Consider the following 23,387-nt stretch of genomic DNA (forward strand, 5'->3'; position numbering starts at 1 on the left):
AACCCCAAAAAAGTTAAGGAACGTGCACGATACCCCTCCTAGACCACGTGTGCGTATGAAAAACCCTGCACTACGCTGTGGCATCCAGTAACACAAGAATGAACGTATGCGTGTCACACGCAGCCTAGATTGACCTCTGAAGAGGTACGTGACACACGGGGCAAGCACAGATGATAGATGCGTGCGCAACTCACCGTCTGCCAGGGAGAAATGCGTCAAAAAGACGCACGTGTGCGCGTTGGCAACACCCCCGCCAAAAGAAGAATGGGACGCTGTCTGAGGAGACAGGACAACAGTAGAAGGGAACGCTGTGTGAGGAAACAGGCCCAGGAAAAAGAGCAAAAGAGAAAAAGCTGTCAGGGGTAACAGGGAGTACGACCTTTGAACGCCGTGAAGTAAATCGCGTGTCAACTGACAAGAAGTACAGAATACACCAACTCGCTCTCCACGAAAAGCACGTACAAGGAAATGGCGTTCTACATGTACCTTTTATGCAGGCCCACAGGTCCTGCGTCACTTCCGCGTGTAGGCGCTGAAGGGCCAGCCTCCAATCACACGCATTGACACTGGATTGTGTTTCTTTCACGCGTGTTGGGAAACGGCCGTGCGTTATAGACGCGCTTACGCGCCTGGCCCTTTGGACCAATCACGCGTGTTGGGAAACACCCGTGCGTCATAGGCGCGCTTACGCGCCTGGCCCTTTGGACCAATGAAATCGGGTACGCGTGCTGACGCGCTCGCGCGGCACGTGTATTTTTTTCACGTGGGTTGGGAAACACCCGTGCGTCATAGGCGCGCTTACGCGCCTGGCCCTTTGGACCAATGAAATCGCGTACGCGTGCTGACGTGCTTACGCGCTGAGGGCCTTTCCTCGGATTCCACGCAGACGTGCATGATTTTCACGTGCCAATTCACTCCGTATCAAGCTGGCCACGCGTTCACACACGGAAGACCACGCTCCTGCCCAGAAGGCCGAGTTACTGCCCCCCAGTGCCCCGAGCAGCCTCCCACGTGCCATCTGCTGCTGCCTGCCTGCCTGCCTGCCTGCTGCCACCGTGCCCTGCCATTTGGTGCCTGCACATCAGCCATCTGCAGGCGTACAGTTGCTGTGTCCACCCCTGCTGGAACTGAAGACTCCCGACTGGAAGAACACCACTCCACAGCCCAGCCCCAGGACCAAGTTGCCCACCCACTCCTGCCTCTGGGGTTGCCATGTCGGGCACTGAAACATCTGGCACCACTGGCAACCCCCAGCCAGAGAGGCAGAGGGGCCCCAGCTTCAGTGTCACCGAGGTTGGGGTCCTGGTGGAGCGAGTCCTGGGGCAGTATGATGCCCTCTTCGGAAGTAGCCGCGCCAACTATGAAGGACGGACTCGGATCTGGGACGACATCGTGACTGCCATCAACGCGGAGGGGGTGGCAGTCCGCGACAACCCACATGTCAGGAAGCGTTGGGAGGACTGCAGGTCCAGGACCCTCTCAAAGGCCCGGCGCCTCGTGGAGGGGGGCCGGGGCCACATGAGTTCGATCCAAATGAGGGTCCTGGCACGCATACACCCAGCGCTCCACTCCCAGGTCCTTGAGAGGGAGACCCGTCTGGAGTTGAGCGGTAAGTGTGCAGGCATTGCTGTGTGAGACAGTGCATGTTGCAGTGTGCTGGTTGTGTGATGCTGTATGTGTGGAATGGGCCTTGTAGGCATGTATGTGTGCAGTGTTGTCATGGCGATGCATGTGCGACCAGTAATTTGTGGATCACATGGTTGTTGTATGTGTTGCTATGCAACCTGAGGAGGCCTATGCAGATTGGACACATGTGAGCATGCAAGTGTATGTTCGTGGACATGGGTGTGGGTGAGGGATGGATGCTGATGCCAGGTACATGTATGGTGTCGAGGTCGGTGTGCTTGACCTGCATGTCTGTGACTTTTGAATGGCATGGATGCATGACACATGTCTGTGACACTGTACAGATTCACTGATGCTGCCTAATCATCCTTGTATCCACTGTGTTTGTGATGTACGAGGCCACATGGATGTGACAGAGGTGAAGTGTGTGCGTGTGATTTGCATGACCAATGATGCATGTGAGTTCCATGACATCGTACTTTAGAAGAGTGCAGTGGACATGTATGTTGATGTGCATGCCATGGACCATGGGTGTTGCGTGTGTGTATTGCCTGACCCATGTGTTGTGGAGGGACATGATAGAAGTGTACTTTACCATTGCCAGTCATCTGATATTGCTTCCTGTGTAGGGGACCATTGTACAGTGCCCTGATGCTTGTGTTCTATGTCTCCCTCTATGCAGCGGCTAGTGATGGAGAGGGCGGAGACGGCGCTGTGGAGGTAGACGGCGGGGATGCCCCCACGGCTGCGGCGGAAGGGGTGGGTGAGCCCCCACAGGGGCCAGCTACAGCGGAAGAGGGCAAGGAGCCATCCAGGTTGGTGGTTTCTACAGAGGAGGAGGCGGCCGAGACTGAGGCACACCTGAGGCCTGGTGGGGGCATCCCTGCTGGTGCAAGTGGTGCAGTCCAGGGCCAGGGGCAGGAGGCAGCACAGGTCGCCGTGGAGGTGCCTGTGCATGTCGCTGTCCCTGACCCTGTGAGTGCACCACCATGCACCAGCATGGATGCCCCGTCCCAGGCCCGTCCGCAGGTGGAGGGGGTGTCTATGTCATCTGACTACCCTCCACCTGCGGACGAGGGGACCCGTGGGCGCATGGAAAAGGTCCTGATTGGGGTCGCGTTGCGCACGGGGGTCATTCGTGATGACGTGCGTGCTTCCCGGGAGGAGCACGCACATCATCACGAAGAGCACCGTGCCGACGTGGCCCAGTTGGGATCTGCCATTGGCGCGGGTTTTCTGCAGGTGATGGCCAATGTGTCGGGCATCTCCTCCTCTGTGGAAAGTATGCGCCGGTCGTTCTCCTTGCCGTCTTCCGGCCCAGTTGACACCAGGGCACCCTGTGGACCTGCCCCGACCAATGCAGCGGGCTCAGTGGGGATCCCATCCCTGCCACAGTCGGGAGTCGGTGGTCCAGCTGGTGTGGACACCATGGCAACTGGACCCCTGCAGGTGGAGGATGTGCCGGCATCATCAGGCAGGGCACGTGCACGACGGCGTCGGTGGATACCATCAGCCTGGATGCCGTCGTGCTGGCAGAGGCAGTGGCTGCAGAGGCAGCGGCAGCGACGTGGGAGGCGTCATGGCTCGGGGCCATCAACATCGGAGGGGCAGCCATCGGCTGGAGGGCAGGAGGACCCTGGACAGAATGTGTCTTCCGTGTGGCAGCGGTTAGGCCACGCAATAGATGCGGAGAGGCGGCGGGCAGAAGAGGGGCGGCTTGCTATGGTCAGGGCGGTGGACTCCATGCAGAGGGCCCTGAGGCGTGCCGAGTGCCTCGAGGAGATCCGCAGGGGCTTGGAGGTGGACACTGCATCAGCCCTGCGGGCCCTCGGGGCCATTGAGGAGGAACGCCTCGGGGAGATAGAAAGGGAGTTCGATGATGCCCTGGCCCATAACATCTCTCAGTGAGCCGCAGGACTGGCCCGCCGCCTTTGTATATAGTTATGTAGATAGTAGGTTTCCTTTATTTTTATTTATTATTTGGGTTGATTGGACAATGGCCCACGTTTTTTGTATATAGTTAGCATTAGTTAGGTTTTGGGTAGGTTTCATTTTATGGTTTTTAGGGATATTGGACCCGGACAATCATCTTTGTACATAGTTTGTGGATATTTTCGATTTTATTATTTGGACAATGGGGCAATGTGTTTGTTTTTGATTTATTTCCATTTTGATTGACTTTGCACCCGTTCTTTTGGATTTCACCTTTCATTAGATTTTTTTTTTTTTTTACCTGTTACTTTGTGTATTCATTTAGGTGTTTCTTTTTTTTTCCTTCTTACATTTTAATACATTGTTCTTTTGATTCTATTGTGTGGACTTCTCTCATTGGTTTGTTGACTGTCACAATCTGGGTTTTCACAGTCATGTGTTGCCATTGTGTGAGTCTGACGGACTTGGACTCATGCGCATACTGCTCATTGGTTATGTATCATGTAATGGGTATTTGATTTTTGAATGGATGTGTACCTTGGATGTGTGTATGGACTGGGGTGACATGGGATGGGATGTGGTTGCCCATGGGATCCTGGGATCTGTATTGTGATTTCCTATTGGTAGGGGAACATCTGTGTGGGCCTGGTGGAGGGTGCCCCATGACTGCTGGGGGGTGGGGTTGGTGGGAGACATGAGTGGGACATAAGTGGGGGCCTGCTGGCAGGTGCCCCACAGTGCTGGGGGGTGGGTGTGGTGGGAGGCATGAGTGGGACATGGGTGGGGGCCTGGTGGAGGGTGCCCCATGACTGCTGGGGGGTGGGGTTGGTGGGAGACATGAGTGGGACATAAGTGGGGGCCTGCTGGCAGGTGCCCCACAGTGCTGGGGGGTGGGTGTGGTGGGAGGCATGAGTGGGACATGAGTGGGGGCCTGCTCTCAGGTGCCCCACAGTGCTGGGGGGTGGGTGTGGTGGGAGGCATGAGTGGGACATGGGTGGGGGCCTGGTGGAGGGTGCCCCATGACTGCTGGGGGGTGGGGTTGGTGGGAGACATGAGTGGGACATAAGTGGGGGCCTGCTGGCAGGTGCCCCACAGTGCTGGGGGGTGGGTGTGGTGGGAGGCATGAGTGGGACATGAGTGGGGGCCTGCTGGCAGGTGCCCCACAGTGCTGGGGGGTGGGTGTGGTGGGAGGCATGAGTGGGACATAAGTGGGGGCCTGCTGGCAGGTGCCCCACAGTGCTGGTGGGTGGGTGTGGTGGGAGGCATGAGTGGGACATAAGTGGGGGCCTGCTGGCAGGTGCCCCACAGTGCTGGGGGGTGGGTGTGGTGGGAGGCATGAGTGGGACATAAGTGGGGGCCTGCTGGCAGGTGCCCCACAGTGCTGGGGGGTGGGGGTGGTGGGAGGCATGAGTGGGACATGGGTGGGGGCCTGGTGGAGGGTGCCCCATGACTGCTGGGGGGTGGGAGTCATGAGCAGGTGTGCAGGGTAATCCCCTGTGGTGTGGACTGCATGCAGGGGACGTGGAGGCTGTACAGGGAAGACCTGTGAAGACCCAACGATCGGAGTAGCGTGTTCAACTATCCACGCCCCCCTGAAATGGACGTAGCCTAGCTTTTCGCGTGTGAAACTTCCCGCGCACCCCTGTAATGGACGTGCCCTGGCTTTTCGCGTGTGGGACTTCCCGCGCACCCCTGTAATGGACGTACCCTGGCTTTTCGCGTGTGAAACTTCCCGCGAACCCCTGTAATGGACGTACCCTGGCTTTTCGCGTGTGGGACTTCCCGCGCACCCCTGTAATGGACGTACCCTGGCTTTTCGCGTGTGGGACTTCCCGCGCACCACTGTAATGGACGTACCCTGGCTTTTCGCGTGTGAAACTTCCCGCGAACCCCTGTAATGGACGTACCCTGGCTTTTCGCGTGTGGGACTTCCCGCGCACCCCTGGTATTCCCCTAGCCTAGCTTTTCGCGTGTGAAACTTCCCGCGCACCCCTGTAATGGACGTACCCTGGCTTTTCGCGTGTGGGACTTCCCGCGCACCCCTGCAATTCCCGTAGCCTAGCTTTTCGCGTGTGAAACTTCCCGCGCACCCCTGTAATGGACGTACCCTGGCTTTTCGCGTGTGGGACTTCCCGCGCACCCCTGTAATGGACGTACCCTGGCTTTTCGCGTGTGAAACTTCCCGCGAACCCCTGTAATGGGCGTACCCTGGCTTTTCGCGTGTGGGACTTCCCGCGCACCCCTGTAATGGACGTACCCTGGCTTTTCGCGTGTGGGACTTCCCGCGCACCCCTGTAATGGACGTACCCTGGCTTTTCGCGTGTGAAACTTCCCGCGAACCCCTGTAATGGACGTACCCTGGCTTTTCGCGTGTGGGACTTCCCGCGCACCCCTGGTATTCCCCTAGCCTGGCTTTTCGCGTGTGAAACTTCCCGCGCACCCCTGTAATGGACGTACCCTGGCTTTTCACGTGTGGGACTTCCCGCGCACCCCTGCAATTCCCGTAGCCTAGCTTTTCGCGTGTGAAACTTCCCGCGCACCCCTGTAATGGACGTACCCTGGCTTTTCGCGTGTGGGACTTCCCGCGCACCCCTGTAATGGACGTACCCTGGCTTTTCGCGTGTGAAACTTCCCGCGAACCCCTGTAATGGACGTACCCTGGCTTTTCGCGTGTGGGACTTCCCGCGCACCCCTGGTATTCCCCTAGCCTAGCTTTTCGCGTGTGAAACTTCACGCGCACCCCTGTAATGGACGTACCCTGGATTTTCGCGTGTGGGACTTCCCGCGCACCCCTGCAATTCCCGTAGCCTAGCTTTTCGCGTGTGAAACTTCACGCGCACCCCTGTAATGGACGTACCCTGGCTTTTCGCGTGTGGGACTTCCCGCGCACCCCTGCAATTCCCGTAGCCTAGCTTTTCGCGTGTGAAACTTCACGCGCACCCCTGTAATGGACGTACCCTGGCTTTTCGCGTGTGGGACTTCCCGCGCACCCCTGCAATTCCCGTAGCCTAGCTTTTCGCGTGTGAAACGTTCCCGCGCACCCCTGAAATGGAAGTAGCCTGGGATTTCGCGTGTGAAACTTCCCCGCGCACCCCTGAAATGGACGTACCCTGGCTTTTCGCGTGTGGGACTTCCCGCGCACCCCTGGAATTCCCGTATCCTAGCTTTTCGCGTGTGAAACTTCCCGCGAACCCCTGTAATGGACGTACCCTGGCTTTTCGCGTGTGAAACTTCCCGCGCACCCCTGTAATGGACGTACCCTGGCTTTTCGCGTGTGGGACTTCCCGCGCACCCCTGCAATTCCCGTAGCCTAGCTTTTCGCGTGTGAAACTTCACGCGCACCCCTGTAATGGACGTACCCTGGCTTTTCGCGTGTGGGACTTCCCGCGCACCCCTGCAATTCCCATAGCCTAGCTTTTCGCGTGTGAAACGTTCCCGCGCACCCCTGAAATGGAAGTAGCCTGGGATTTCGCGTGTGAAACTTCCCCGCGCACCCCTGAAATGGACGTACCCTGGCTTTTCGCGTGTGGGACTTCCCGCGCACCCCTGGAATTCCCGTAGCCTAGCTTTTCGCGTGTGAAACTTCCCGCGAACCCCTGTAATGGACGTACCCTGGCTTTTCGCGTGTGAAACTTCCCGCGCACCCCTGAAATGGACGTAGCCTGGGATTTGACGTGTGACACTTCCCGCTCACCCTTGAAAATCGCATGGGCCGCTTGCCGTGATGGTCCAGGGTTAGCGTAGCCCCTTGCGCTGGTTTGTGATTTTTATGAGATTTCCCAGCGCAAGGGGCGTTCCTGGGGGCGTAACTGGCGCTGCAGCGAGTCGCTGCGCCACTGTGCGCCACGGCTGCCTGGGGAAGCTAAAATCCATGAATACGCTGTGCGCCGGATTCGGTTTTGGCGCACGCGGCTGGCGCAGACTATCGCACGCGCACGCTGTGCGCCAGCCGCGTGCGCTACTTGTGCGCTGAATTCTATGAATTACCCTGAAAATGTATTCTTCTTTCTTTGTAAAGTCTTTACTGTGGTCTGTATGGGGTGATCTGCGGCGATGACTGAGGGTTGCTGTTCTCATGCTATTGATGACTCCATGTCCTTTTAAGTGAACTAAGTTTCATATCCGCTGGCTTGACCACTGTTTTCTATTGTGAATTGCTTCCCCTTCTTGCCAATGTAGTAGGGGACACCCATCCATTTAGTGCTATATATGTTACAATTGACCTTCACAATTCTGCCAATTGTGAAAAGGTCAATTGTAATTCGAACAGTTGTAAAACTAACAATTCGTATACAACCCTGTACTGCAGCTGAGGGTTTAGCCTGCGGTAGAAAAGCACAATGGTAGGACAAATTAAACCACTGTCACCACCCATTTAAAGTAATGAGGGTAACAAAAAATGTTAAATGGAAAATTAGGATAAGGGGCGCTAGGTAACCCCCAGCACTCCACATAAGATTGCGTGTGCTGGACCTACAAAGAGAAAAGGTAAGTAAAGTCAATTTCACTTTGCTATTCTTGGGAACTGTAGTTCACCCAAGAAAAGGTATTTAAACCTTATGAGAAATCATCAGGATTTCTCAGTGACACTGCACTGAAGGTGCTGTGCGTCACCATGCAAAATGCAGATGCCTATGGAGTTTGTCAGACTTCAAAAACAGTGAAAACACAAAGTCCAAATCAGGTAAAAACACAGAGAGTGAGAAAAAGGTCCCACTCACTCAGGAGCGTACACCTGGAAGGCCCCAAGGAGGAGGAGTTAGTGGCGCTCTAGGCAAAGGAGTATGGAGGCCTGGGAAAGACTCCAGAAATGTGACAATGGGGTGCATACCGTCAGACTGTCAGACTACATGAAGAGGGAGATAAATGATTACGGAAATTGTAGATGAATGCGGGGAAGGCTGGCGATCCCGAGCAGAGTTCAATAACATTTTCAGTAGGTACTTTAAGGTGCTCTATGAGGGCATGGAAAAGCCGGACCCGGAGGAAATTACCTACACACTATCTCAGATTTTGCTGCCCAAACTGACACAGGAATAGGCTGAGGCTTTGGGGCCACCCCTGATGGAGGGGGAGGTGAAAACTGTGATCAGGTCCCTGAAAGCGGGGAAGTCGCAGAGAAGGGACGGGTTGCTGGCTGAATGGTATAAAATATATGCAGAGGAGCTAGCACCTCACCTGTTGAAAGTATTTGAGTCAGTGTATGAGAATGGGTGTCTACCGGCCAGTATGCAGCAATCAGTAATTGCCCCGATCTATAAGGCTTGAGAAACCCCAGCGACTCTGCGGGTCATACCGACCGCTGTCGATGTTGTATCAGGACATGAAGATCCTGACCGCCCTCCTGGCTGAGAGACTATGGCCACATATTGGGGCACTGATACATAGGAACCAGGCAGGTTTTGTGCCTAGGGTGAACACTTCCCTTAACCTGAGGCGACTCCACTACGTTACTGATTGTAATCGGGTGCACGTGGCGCTGTCAGTGGTGGCTTCACTAGAAAAGTGAAAGCCTTTGATTCTGTATACTTGGATTAAATGTACGCGGTACTGCAGGAGTTCGGGTGGGGGAGCGGTTCCTGAAATGGGTGCAGCTGATCTATACCGAACCCACAGCCAGGGTTAGGACTGGCTGGTGTGTGTTGGACCCATGGGAAGTGCAGAGTGGGGCCAGACAGGAATGCCCGCTGTCACCAATGCTTTTTATGTTCGCGCTGGAACCGCTAGCAGTGTTTCTGATGGCAGAGTTTACGGAAGCTGGGATACTGGATGCGCCACTTGATCTTCCTTTACATGGACGATATGTTAGTGTATGTCCAAGAACCTGAGCACAACATGCCGCTTCTTATGTAAGAATTTGATGATTTTGCAGGACAAATCGTGCCTATTCCCGCTGGCATCCTGGGCCAACAAAAAGGAGAAGGAATTGCCTTGCCTAGGCATCCGATGGACTACGGTCTCCTTTAAATATTTGGGAATTGTTATTTGCCATGACGTAAAGGAATTCCATTAGCAAAATACGGCCCGGGTGGCTGAGAGGGGTTAGGGGGATGCGGTCGATAGGTTTCTGGCAAAAGCTCTCGCTATCTGTGATTGGTAGAGTGGCGCTAACTAAGATGGCCATCCTGCCTCGCCTCCTTTATCATTTTGCCACTGTACCATTTGCCATCCCTTCATTCTTCTTTAAGACATTTGACTCAATAATCAAGAGGTTTCTCTGGGCTCTGGTAGATGTATGATTGCATTGTCTACTCTATGCAGGCACTTCGAGGGGGATGTGGTACAGATGTCTTGGTTTCAATTGTACTATTTAGTGGTCCAGATTCAATAACAGGCAGGGTGGCTGGCAGATGAAGCTACTTTGGAGACAGATCTGATGCAGGCAGCCATGTGGCCAGTCATCCTGAAGGAAGAACTGTGGATAACGGAGGGGTGCCTACCATGCAAGCTGGCCCTTCTGGAACTGGGCAGGACACTCTGGGGCAGAATGTTGAAGCTGCTCAAGATACGTAACCCGTACTCTCACATATTCCGCTAGCAGCTGAGATATGCAGCAATAGAGGAGAGCTGAGAAGCGTGAGGGTATGGGAAAGCCTGTGATTTGCCACATTGTAATTGTAGTTTTAATTGGTTATTTATAGCGCGCTTAATACCCAGAGGTTTCTAAGCGTGGACCCGGGGATTGAACCTGTGTTGCTCCGCGTCGTCTTGCTTCCAAGGCAAGCACGTTGCCCCTCAGCTTTCCTCCCGGCCCATGTTGGGATGCTTTACAAGACGGGCAGTTAGTGGGGTTCCCGGAGGCAGAGGAAGAGTATGGTCTGCATAGAGCCCAGTCTAACATAATCGGTTGGTGTGGACCTGCCAGGAGGAAATGGGTAGAAATACCAGAGGAATACAAATGAGAGGAAACAGTGGTCTTGCTCTATGAATACGAGGATGGTAGAAGAAAGTATCAAGACTCTAAGGGGGGTTTATTAGATGGCATGGGAACCAGGACACTTAAAGTGAAACTGGCATGGGAGGCAGATTGGGCTCTAGTATAGATGATGACGATTGGAACAAAGTGCTACTGTATGTGAGAAAGGTCTCGTAGAGTGCGTCACATAGACTAACACAGTCGCAGGTACTCCTCAGAACATATAGGACCCCAGATAGGATAGCGAAGTTCAACATCCAAAGATCCCCTTCTTGCCCGTGCCGTGGGATAGACTTCGCAAACCTTATACAGAAGTTTTGGCAGTGCCCACTGACGGGAGACTTCTGAGGCCGTATCAGGCTGAAAGTGGAAGGGGCTGGTATAAACTCACACTCGTGGGCCCCAGAGGCATGCCTGTTGGAATATACCCTCGACCAAAGAGGCGTAAGCATGTGTCCAAGCTACTAAATTTAATCTGTTGACGGGTAAAGCAAAGGATAGCTATGGCGTGGAAGAGAAAGGATTGTCTGTGTTTTGGGGCATGGTGGGTGGATATGAGAAAGTGAAGTGTAGTGTGGACAACAGTATGGTATATGGGCGTTAAAAAGGGGGTTCATGATGTGAATGATAACATGACGGCGTGGAACACCCTGATAATAGCTTTGTTCAGTCCATCAGATAACAAACCCCCCTGAGCTGGGGGCCCAGGAGGGCAGGCAATGAGGTGGCGGTAAAGGGAGGGATTGTGGCAAGGAGGCGGATAGGCTGGGTTGGGTGTTGGTGACACTGAAGTTGGGGCCTTTTGGAAAGGAGGAGATGTGGGTACCTATACGGGATGGCATGGAAGACGGACAATCATGTAGCTGGGGGAATTGACCAGCTGTTTTGTTTTGTTGTTTTGTTGAAACTCTATGGAATGCAGGGATTTTAACAAATTAAAATAACTAATGAAATTATAACGAACAAGGGTAAGGGATTAAAAGGGGTGGTGGGGGTTTGGGGTGGGGTTAGAAATGTGGGGAAACAAGTGGTTTTAGGGGGGACCAAAAAACATCAGTATTTTTTTTTTTACGTTATAATTTCATTGGTTAAAATTTCATTTGTTAAAATCACATGTAACCATAATAAAAAGATTTGTTTTTAAATTCCCTTTAAAATGGGAGAATATTTTCCTAATGCTACAATGGCTACTAATTAACTGAAGCGAGATCGAGAAGTTTTGGCAACTTCATTCCCACCTTATGCATGATTTGCTGGCAGTTTAGGGCCAGACTCTTGTTGGTACTTGGGATATCACATAATGAATCATAATGTTTTGATGAGTGGTCGCACACATTTTGAGACACTAACGTTAGAATGAGTGAGCAAATCCAACTAATGGAAGCCCTCCCAAAAGTGAGTAGAAACTCATTTCTATTGGACCATTAGCGCTTCTGTTCCCTTTATTTGCAATGTTGGCTGTGTTATCAAGCACTCAGGAATCTGCATTCATGATAGAAAATAAACTCTTGCTTTTTTGCAGATATTTCAAGCAAGTATTTCCGTCTTGGAGAGGTCTTATACTATAAGTTGTTGGAGACTATCATTGACCAAGAGAAAAGGAGATTGGGTGATACAGATTTATCAGTAAGTCGAAAAGAATTGACAAGCATATTCTATTAGCTCAATAGAAATGTAAGCAATCGCTCTTGACCACACAAAATATGCCATTATTTAGCAATCTAGCTTAAAAAATATATATAATTCATCTTTTATAGTAGAAGGCTTTTTTGTAATCAATTAATATATTTTATTTGAAATTCTGTGACAAAGTGTCCTGCCTGTGCCTCGAATTGTAGGTGATGTGGTTGCCTGGGCTGGGAATTACCACCCACGCCATGATGCTGGGCCCGGAGGAGGTATATATAAGGAATCGCCCACATCAACACCCATTTCCCCAGCGCACATACAGCAGATTTTTACCTGCACCATGCTCACCTGCGGCCTTCCCCTTCAAGAGATAGCAATGCCTGTGTGGTGAAGCAAGGCCGTGGCGTTGCCCAAGATTTTCCCATCCAAATAAAATGGCTAGAGCTGGGGAAATTATCTATAATCCTTGCTGCACCTCCGAAAGTGAGCAAGATGGGGCTGTGGCTTTTGGCACAGAGTGCTTGCTGCAGAGAACAAACAGGGTAACGTTGTGCTAGGAAGGTACACACATCAGAATTAGATGCACGCATATGCAAACTAAGCACACAGTCAATTGATCACAACCGGGTGAAGTGAATTTCCAATCGCTGACACACCATTCAACACACTATATCAGTTATCATACGCAGCTGCAAGTACTGCCCTGGTTGAGGGCCTAGAGCCTGATAAAAGATGCAGATGCTCTGGTAGTGGTGAGGGTGAAAGGAGTTGGAGCCTGAACAGTAGAGGCGACCAGAGGCTGAGAGAAGTGGAGGCACAGAGATGAAGTAAAGAGGAACACAAGTTGGACCCGAAGGAAGAGTTGGAGAAAGTAGGAAAGGTGATGCTGAGGTGGAGCAGAAGGAAACATGAAGGAAAAAGGAATGTGGAGGCTGAGGTTCAGCTGAAGGAGATGGTTTGAGGCAGAATAACAGAGGAGATTGAGGTGGATCAAACAGAGGAGGCTGGGAGAAAACACCATGATTGGTTTGGAGGAGACATTTATGAGATGGAGGTTGAAAGGAGACAATAGAGAATTTGGAGGAAACATTGGAAGGATGAAGGAGGTTGTAAAAAGGCAGAAAGAGGATAGAGGAGATACTGGAGTGTGTGAGAGTGTTCGGCAAGATTGTATGCAGTACCCTTAGGGTGCACTACAACAACCCTGACCTCCTGGAAATAGGAACCCAACCTTTGGTATAAGTTTGTACTACACAGGTTGGTAGTGTGGACGAGTAGCCAGGCTTATCTCAAGAGGGGTCAATGTGAGATGTAAGGGAGTTACACAGAGATTCACAGTGACAAGTATTCAAGCAAACACTTACACACAGGGTTTCTTGATAAAAACAATTAATGTATTTTCCAGTCAGTTAATGTAAGCCTTCTTTAGAAGGGAGCACTGCAAAACACCACATAAATATACTTCAAAACTATACACTCTTGAATTAAGAATCAGTAACTACCCATTTGGGATGGCTTACAGCAGAGACCTACACCCACAGGTGACTTCTAGGGTGCTGTTGACATTAATGTATTACTGTTGGCATTCAGAATTAGTTAAAAGCAAGTCAAAGGAAAAGATGATTAGAGCAAACAAGATACCACAAATATTTCTTAGGCAGGCAATTACTTTCAGATCCCCAAGAAGAGTCATTCAGTTAAAACAGGCTAAGCCAAAGTCAATAGGCAAGAGTATACATGGGCTGAAGTACTTCTTTGCAGTTAAGTAGAAAAGTCTTTCCATAACATTTCAGAAGTCTGAAGAAAAAGATGAATCAATGTAGGGCCACAAGCTGTTAGACTTGTGAGTAATAGAAAATGCAAGCAACTCTACAGCAAGACGTAAGCTCTCTTAGACTTTGTACAGTACCTTTAAAATGAAGAAAAGATGCAGCTGATGACTCCTGTTCCTGTGCAGTACTGCAGATCTCACTGTCCCTGGGCCTCAGTTGTGGGTACAAGAGGGAGGACATTGGGGGACTCCTGCACTGCAGTGGGACGGTCAAAACTTGCAATCAGCGTTTCAGCTCCTTGTGTCGACCGCAAATAGCAACACTGCGGTTCCTGGCTGTTGAGATGGGCTTTCCTTGCTTCTGGGGTCCCACACTCTGTTGAGGGGGCTCAGGCTCGGTCAGTCCTGCTTCCTGGGAGCCAGGAGGAACTTCCTGGAGCTCTTGGCCAACTTAAAAGCAACGCACACAAACTGGTGTTCCTCTCCCTGGCTCTACGGTTTCCAGCAGCAACTCTGTGGAAATTCAACCAGCTCTGAGATGGATGTCCAGGTGGCTTACTTTGGAGTTGATTGGTCCCACCAACTGAAGGGGAGAAGTCGTCCTTGCAGGGGCTTCTCTGTCGATGCAAACTTGGTGTTTCGGCACTGCAGGAGGGCTTCACCGGGCAAACCAACGGTCCAGGAGTTGCAGCAGGCGTCCTCTTCAAGTTCTTCTTCGGTTCCTTCGTCCAGTGGTCGACTCTGCCTTCCAAGCCAAAAGACTTGCCTTTTATACAGTTCTATCCCTTTCATTCCAGCCCAGCTGTCAGTCACCCAGTAGGGTGGCTGTCCTTGCCGGACAGTCAGCCAGCCAACCATCCCAGCGTGCATTTGGGTCTCCTAAGAGACTAAGCACAGCGCGTTTCGGGCACCTCTCTCACTTCCTGCCTACCCCAGACACCCTGGAGCCAGAGGCGGGCTTCACTTATGAATCTCGCCAAAGACAAAACAAAAAAAGCGACCAAACCCGGTTTGGCACACAGAATAAATCTCAAAAAGGACCATTCCACAAAGAAATGGCGAAACAAGAAGACTGGGCCATTTTGACAAAAATGGCACCCTCGGGTGCTTTACTGCAGCTGCGAACGCAGCCCACTATAAATGCACATCATGGTAGTAAAAACAAAACCACTGCCACCAGCCATTCAGTGAGGAAAGGGCAACATAAAAATGTTACAGGAGAATCTAGACAAAAGGGGATACTAGGTAACCCCTCCAGCACCCTTTTATAAGATAGTGTGTGTTAGGTCTAGAAAGTAACAAATGTAAGTAAATTCAATTTCACTTTACTGCTCTGGGAAACAGTAGTTGATCCCAGAGAAGGTATTTAAACCTTGGGGAAACCTAAAAGACTTCCCTGTGCCACTGCACTGAAGGTGCTGTGTGACACAATGTAAAAGATGTTTAAATAACTTCTCTTGGTGAAACTACTGTTTCCAAGAGCAATGAAGTGAAATTGACTTTACTTACATTTTGTAACTTTCCAGACCCAGCACACATTATCTTACAATAGGGTGCTGGAGTGGTTACTTAGTATCCCCTTTGTCTAATTGCTAATGTAGCATTTGTATGTTACCCTTTCTACAATTAATGGCTGGTGGCTGTGGTTTACTTTTGACTACGATTGTGTGTTTGTACCGCAGGCTGCAATTGCAGCTGCAGTAAGACAGCCATATGTGCCCATTTTGTCAAAATGGCTCCGGTCTTCTTTTTTTGCCATTTCTTGTTGGAAAGGTCCTTCTTGAGATTTACTCTGCACACCAAACCAGGTTTGGTCCCTTGGTTTGTTTTGTCTTTGGCGGGATTAACGAGTGAAGTCCACCTCAGCTCCAGTATGTCTGGAATGGGCAGGAAGTGAGGGAGGTGCCCGAAACGCCCTGTTCTTAATCCCCTTCGTTACAGGAATGCCCACAAAAGTGATTGACAGCTAGGCTGGAATGAACGGGAGAAACCTGCATAAAAGGCAAGGCTTTTTGCCTTGGAAGGCAGTCGCCCACTGGACGAAGTAATCAAAAGAAGAACTTGGAAGAGACGCCTGCTGCAACTCCTGGACCGTTGGTTTGCCCTGTGAAGCCCTGCTTTGGTGCTGGGACGACTTCTCCCCTTTGGTTGGTGGGACAAATCGACCCCAAGACGAGGTCATCTGGAAATCCTCTTGGAACTAGCTGTACTTCCATTGCTGCTGCAGGAACTGAAGTGCCAGGGAGAGGAACACCAGAATCGAGTGAGTGTCTTTAAGTCGGACCTGAGCTCCAGAAAGATCCTCCGGACACCCAGGAAGCAGGACTGACCAAGCATGAGCCACCTCAACAGAGTGGTGGACCCCAAATGCGAGGAAAGTCTCAAGTGGTATCGGAGAACCGCAGTGTTGTTATTTGCTGTCAGATGCAAGGAGCTGAAACAGCGACGTGCCGCTGAATTGAAGTTTGCCCATTGCTGCCGCTGACCTTCCCATTGCAGTGCAGGAGTCCCCAGACGTCATCCCTTTTGTCTCCACGACTGAGGCCCAGGAACAGCAGGATCTGCAGAGCTGTATAGGAACAAAAGCCAGCTGGAACCATTTATTCTAACCAAAGGTACTGTAACACTAAGGGGACTTACCTCTTGTTGTGTAACCCTGCTTGTTCTCAGTTGAGACTTTTCTTGGTTGCTTTTGCAGAGTTGCATGCAGCTTTGCCTTTCACAAGCCTCTCAGCTTGTGGCCCTTCTGTGATTCTTTATTTCTACAAAGACTTCTAAAACATTGTGCAAGCCTTTTACTTACCTACAAGAAGGGCTTCAGTTCACCTAGATTTTTGTTCAATTGACATTGGCTGGCCTGGCTCCCTGAAAGACTTTTCTTACCTCTGACTTTGTGTTTTAACTCGCCTCCAGGAAAGGGGTAATTTACCTTGCATTGGGGGTTTAAAAGTGCTTTCCTGTTTCAGAATATTTGTGTAACACTTGTTTGATTCCCAAACCCTTTTCTTTGACACCAACTCAGTATTGCTCTAAATGTACCAGTGATATATTAATGTTCACAGTGTCCTAGTTATTTAAGTCACCTCAGGGTGTGGGAACCATCTGTGTGCCATCTCAAATGGGTACTTGCTGATTTAGAGAAACTAAGAGTGTGTATTTTGAAGTATAGTTATGTGTTGCTTATATATTGCTCCCTTCTGAATAAGGCTTATTGAACTGACTGTTAAATTAATAATTGTTTAATTAAGAAACCTTGATTGTAAGAGTTTGTTTGAATACTTGTCACTGTGAATCATTGTGTAAAAGCCCTACTGCTCACATTGACCGCTCTTGAAATAAGCCTGGATGCTCAGCCACAGTACCAACCTGTCTAGTACAGACGTATACCAAAGGTTGGGTTCCTATGGCCAGGAGGTCATGGTTGCTTTAGTCTCCCAAAGGGTACTGCACATAATCTTGCCTAACAGTGATGCAGCATGAGTATGACATGAAAACGTTGTCTCTTGACTCATCTTCCATTCCAGGATCAGGAAGCCTCATTTCCCCAAGGATCTGGTGAGTGTGTGCGATGTGAAAAATGATATTCTGGATTGGTTGGGAACTTTTGAATTTACTTGTAAGGTACAAGGTATAAGTGACACTGAACTTACCTGTTCCCTGTATTATCTGTAGGCTCCCCCAGAGTGGCTGTGATGGAGTTGAATGATGCTGACAGAGAAGATTACCAGTTCCTTAAAACAGCTTTCATAGTCAAGTTTGTGATGACCCCTTCCCAATACCTGAAAAGGTCTAGGGACCAGAAGAAGTACGATGGAGTGTTATGGGCAACTTGGATGTGGTAGAGCCTGAAAAACCTAGATGGGTGGATTAAGGGCCATAACGTGAGCACTTATGATGGTATGAAACATCTTGTCATGGTAGAAAGCATTGTTTATGCCTGTTGCCCCAGTGCTGAGACAGCACATTGCTGACTCTAAACTTGACCCTAAGAAGTTAGCACGAGCTGCTGACTTGTGGTTAGCCAAAAGGGGTACTCACAAGGATTCTGGAGCTCTTCACAAGAAAGAGGAGGGGGAAAAGCATAAGAAAGATGGGAAAGCTCATTCCATAACTCTCCCTCCAAAAGAGGCCCACAAAAACCACAAGAGTAAATTCCTCCATAAACCTCATAGGGCTAGTAAAACCTCTGGACCCAAAACAGAGGGTGGTGTGAGAAACCAGAAGGTGCCTTACCACTAGTCCCCGGGGATCTGCCATCCAGGTGGCCAGAACACAGCCATCACTTTTGCATCCACTTCCTGGGGGTGGACCAGTGCGGGAGGATCACCTGGGAAAGGGTCTTCAGGGAGTGGAAGTGGGACACCGGATGGTGAGACGTGGTATCCTCTTCCCTGTAACGCCTTTACCCCCATCCTACCAGGTAGGATATTTAGGAAATCATCCCCCTTTCAAAGACAGCCCGCCACAAGGGAAAACGGACTAACACCTGAGCCGTATAACCGACGTGTCCTAGTACAATGGTCAAGCAAGGTCCGGCAATTATGGACCATCACACACACACACCTGACTTCCATTACACTTCCCCACATGGATAAAAGGCGAAGCATGTGAGCACACACTGAGCGAGGCAAAGCACACAAGGAAACAGCAGTTCCAAGTTGGCCGTTTAACATGAGTAGAAAGTCTGTGAAGGGGATCGCAAGGAGAGAAGTTCCCTTGACCTTTTTGACAATGTACCGTCACTTTCACGAAGCCTCGAGAATAGCAAGCATAAAACCAAGAAACCAGGCTGAGTAATCCTGCATTGTGTGTCGGAGGTACCTCACGCGTCGATAAACAAGGCGGGGAGAATCGCCAGCTGCCGTGGCACTCTCCTTGGCTCCAACAACAAAGCAGCGTTAGTGAAATCAACACAGCTGGTGAGTTGGGGAGACCGATACAAGACCGATCTGTGTTGAAGCCAAGGTTGCAAGCAGCAGCATTGTATGGCATGCTCTGGAACAAACATTGTATGAAACACATGTGTTAACCAAGAGGAGTAAAGTGAGACTGCAGATGAGTGATTGAACTTTGAAACCAAGATATGGTTCCTTTGACAGAGTGGTCCAGCACCACGTGGGTGCTCAATCGAAGGTTTCTGTAAGGTATCCTGCTGAGAGTCAGTGAAAGAGTAGCAAAGGATTGTGAATAGAAGTGGTCCTGCAACGGATTAAGCAAAATCCTGTGCACAATCGAAAGTCTTCGATGTTGATACAGTAAAGAAAGTTGATGTGAATCAAAGAGGCCCTGCAATGGGTCAAGCAAAATCCTGTGCACAATCGAAAGTCTTTGATGTTGATGGAAAAGTAGATAAAGTTTGTCCGAGCACCGCAGAGGGAGATCAATTGAAAGCTTTGTGTTAAAGCAAGTTTGTGTTAAAGTAGATAAATAGGTCCAAGCCCGGCAGAGGGAGACTGATTGAAGATGTTGTGTCAAAGTGGATCTGAGCCCGGCTGGGGGAGATCTGGGGTGAACTGTGAGTCACCTGAGAAATTGTATACATGAAAATGCTGAGAACAGTGTGTTAAAGTGGATCTGAGCCCGGCGCAGGGGGATCCGAGGTGTATAGTAAATCACCTAAGAAAATTGTGTATATGTGAAATACATAAAGGAAAGGAACTTTATTGTTTGTTTGTTGTATCAGGCTCTCTGAAAGAAGAGACTTTGGGGGTCATTACAACCCTGGGGTAGGGGGTTAACAGGGCCGGTAGAGCTGCCGGCCCCATTAACCCTCTACCGCCTCATTACGAGGTCCGCTCGCGGGACCCGCTAAGGACGCCTGGTAAAACCAGGCGTCCTTAGCGGGTCCCGCGAGCGGTCCAGCATGCTAACAACGGCCTGTCATTAACGGGCCCGTTGTTAGCATGCTCCCCATTCCCATTGAGCCCTATGGGGGCTCGAATGAGAATGGGGATGCACAGGGTCTGGGTTCCCTGAATGGGGAAATATCGGGCCCTCCAAGGTCGGAATGGCCCGGTATTTCCCCATTCAGGGAACCCGGACCCGGTACCCAGAATGGGGGTAGCCATGACGCAAAATAGCAGCATGGCTACCGCCTTCCATGTAATGAGGCCCTTTGAATGGCAAAGAGACTTTGGAACAGACTGTCTTGATGTTGAAGTTTTGAACTGCACCCTCGTGTTAGAGAAGCCAGAGACTGTGCTAAGCTCGAGTGCGCCACCTTGTCCCATGCTGAAAACATGGGCAAGGGAAGCCAACGGCTTGAATATCCTGACATATTATTTCTTGAACAATTTCTTTTGCATAACATTATTTCCCACACTATTTATATTTAGAAGTAAGGATTGTCAATAGGTTTCTTATTATTTGATGGTCGTAGCTTGCTCCCATCTTTTGATTTCGGATTAGATAGGCGTTTTCAAACACAATTGAAGTTCAATAAACTTCGAACTGTGGTCACTTGTGCCTGTCTTATTGTTGATACCATGCCTTCCTTATAGTGGGTACCAGAAACACCCATACCAAATAACCTTTGGGAAGTGTGTTGTTTGTGGGTCTGGTGACCATGCGAAAGGAGATCCTAGATGCAAGGCTAAACTTTCAGGGATCTGTCTCCTTAGCCTTCACCGAAGAGGGGGACGTTCCTATGACAGGTGCTAGCTTTCACACTCAGGCTAAAGAGAGCCCATTGGTGTTCAAGACTGTTTCTTTAGTATCCCTGGGACTGTGGGAACAGCAGAATATAGAAGTCAATAGGCCTCATTACAACTCTGGCAGTAGCCGTGCCAGTAAAACCGGCAGGCTGCCGCGCGAGTTGTCATTTTTTCCGGCACCTGACTTCATGGAATCACTGGGGAATTACAGCCCCGGTGGTCTGTGAAGTCAGGCGCCTGAAAATGATACTCCCCATTCTCACTTGAGTCCCATATGACTCAAATGGGAATGGGGAGGACGGAAGCACCGGCACTGTGGTCTGATCTGGCGGGCGGGCCAGCAGCTGCTCACAGAACTCGGAGTGTGCCAGTCTGGTAACAATGTAACACAGTGTGCTCATCAATGGTCAGGACACCCCTTCCGTTCGAAACACAGTAATTAGCATAACTGTGGTGGATGATGCTTTCTTTCAACATGAGGATGTGGCTAAGGCATCTAAAAAGGCTCACCAAGTTAGCAGGAGGCCCTGTCCAAATGAGCCCTGTCAGCTACCAATGAGTGCAATGATATGACTGTAAGAATCATTGTCAGTGTTCAGTCTGAAGTGCCTGGTAGGGTACTGTTAGGAAATGAATTGAACGCCCTCAGTGTATTCTTCAGCTGACCAAAGTCCTCTTCTAAGAGGAGAAGAGAGGAGAGCTTACAAGAAAAGCCAGGGAGGCAACCTTAAGAGACCTCCCCACTGAAACCAATTAGAAATCCAGTCTCAAAAAGAAAGAAGGGCCTTGAGGCCAAACCTTCTGCCAAGAAAAGAGTTACTAGTAAAGACAAACTCCAGGTCACGGTTCTGACTCGACCTCCAGCTGAGGTTGAGTTGATAGAAGACGACCCTGAAAAACCCACTTACTGATGAAACAGACGTGGAGGAGGTTCAACCCTGTCTAGAGGATCTGGATCCTAGAGACCATCCTGAGCTGCAGACTTTGCTTGCAGAAGGTGGACCCTTTAGGACAGACTTTAGTAGGGGTTATAGAGAGTGTCCCTTTCTTGAAGATCTGTGTCAGCATCCTGCTTTCCAGTGTGAAAGGCAAGATCCTTCAAAGCATAGACTCAACTGGGAAGATGGCCTCCTCTACAGTGAACCTATGGAATTATCTCCAGGGGATCTCAGGAGACTGGTGGTACCCCAGGAGATCAGACGCACATTTCTGCAGTTAGCCAATGAGGTCCCTTTAGCTGGTCATTTGAGTACAAAAGGAACAGCTGGTCATTTGAGTACAAAAGGAACCAAAGAGAGACTCTCACTGTATTTCTATGAGAAAAGCATTGCAGAAGCTGCCACATTGCCAATTGTCTGGCAAAAGTGGAACCAATAAGGTGACACACTTAATGCCCCTCTCAGTTGTGGGAGTCCCTTTTGAGAGGGTGGGGATTGACATAGTTAGTCCCCTAGACTCTCCAACTTCCTCAGGCAACCGGTTTTATCATGGGTGTAGTGGACCATGCCACTAGGTACCCTGAGGCCATACCAATGAGAACCGTTACTGCTCAGGCAGTTGCTAAGGCCCTGCTTGTTTTTTTTTTATCAGAGTAGGTTTTCTTAAGGAGGTAGAATCCGACAGGGGGTCAGAGTTTATGTCCCACTACATGCAAGCCATGTGGAAAACCTGTGGGGTCACCTATAGATTCTCAACATCTTACCATCCCAAACCAATGGGTTGGTGGAGAGGTTTAACAGAACTATTGGTGCTTTAGAAGAACCCTTTAGAAGAAAGTGGGACCTTCTACTGCTATGGCTTCTTTTTGCTTATAGAGAGGTGCCTTAAGCTGGAGCGGGCTTTAGCCCCTTTGAGCTCCTCTATGGTCATCCAGTCAGAAGTCCTTTGGCCCTGATTAAGGAAGGGCTGTAGAGTGCTCCACCCTTAAAGCCAGTACGAATTACTGACTATGGGCCTCATCACAGGTTGCACGGAGCGGTAAAAATGCGACAGTACCGCTATTATCGCTGCATTACCGCACTGCCCAATCCTGAGTTTGGGTGGAAAGTTGCAGATTTACCTCCAGCATTAGCTAGAGGTAAATCTTGTCACTTTCCATTGGTGGCGCTATTACCACGGCGCTATTAGCGCCGCAGGTAATAGCGCCCACAATGCCCCATTGAATCCAACTGACCCAATGTGAATGGGAACTTACCGCCCCCACCACAACTCAGGACCGGGCTGCGGTAATGCTATTTGCGCTGTGCGGTATCATGGCAGATTTAACGCCGGGATTCCGCCCAACTTGTGATGAGACCGTTTGTGCTAGGCTTCAGATAGAGGTTGGCACACATGATGACTGAAGCTTCAGAAAATTTGAAGGCTGATTAAGCCCTGGTCAAACATTGGCATGACCAGAAAGCTAACATGGTGGAGTTTACTCCAGACCAGCTTGTTCTTGCTATGGTCCCAATAAAACAAAGAGTTTTACAGGACAAGTGGACAGGTCTCTTCAAGATTGTAGCCACGCTTGGGGAGGTCAATTATTTGGTGGACTTGGGCAACCCCAATGAGGCCCCTAGGGTCTTTCACACCAACCGACCAAATGCCTATGTCCCTAGACTAGAAATAGGAGCTTTGCTTCTAGCCTCTGATCAGGAAGAAGAGGAGCTTGAGCCTCTCCAGATCTTCGGATTGGACACCCTTCAGATGGTTCTACGAAAGGAGTTAAACTCTCTTCTAATTTGACACTGCCGAAACAAGAGGAGTGCAAGTTTCAGTTAAGTCAGTTTGCTCCTCTGTTTTCACTAACACCAGGCTTGAACCCTTGGGGCAGCATGACATTGACACTGGTGACAGTGTCCCTGTGAAAAGCAGGGAC

At 50.3% G+C, this 23,387-nt stretch overlaps 1 protein-coding gene across 5 annotated transcripts in view; it reads left to right on the plus strand.

Annotated features, from left to right (window-relative positions):
• Positions 1-23,387, plus strand: part of RBL2 (RB transcriptional corepressor like 2) — a 953,306-nt gene that overhangs the window by 504,625 nt on the left and 425,294 nt on the right. For all 5 annotated transcript variants that reach the window (XM_069639547.1, XM_069639538.1, XM_069639539.1 and 2 more), the window contains exon 11: positions 11,997-12,100. In XM_069639547.1, coding sequence (XP_069495648.1) covers positions 11,997-12,100 — 104 coding nt within the window. The remainder of the gene's footprint in view (positions 1-11,996; positions 12,101-23,387) is intronic.

Source organism: Ambystoma mexicanum, chromosome 1q, assembly GCF_040938575.1.
Source record: "Ambystoma mexicanum isolate Mex_15411 chromosome 1q, UKY_AmexF1_1, whole genome shotgun sequence".
NCBI classification, from domain to species: Eukaryota; Metazoa; Chordata; class Amphibia; order Caudata; family Ambystomatidae; genus Ambystoma; species Ambystoma mexicanum.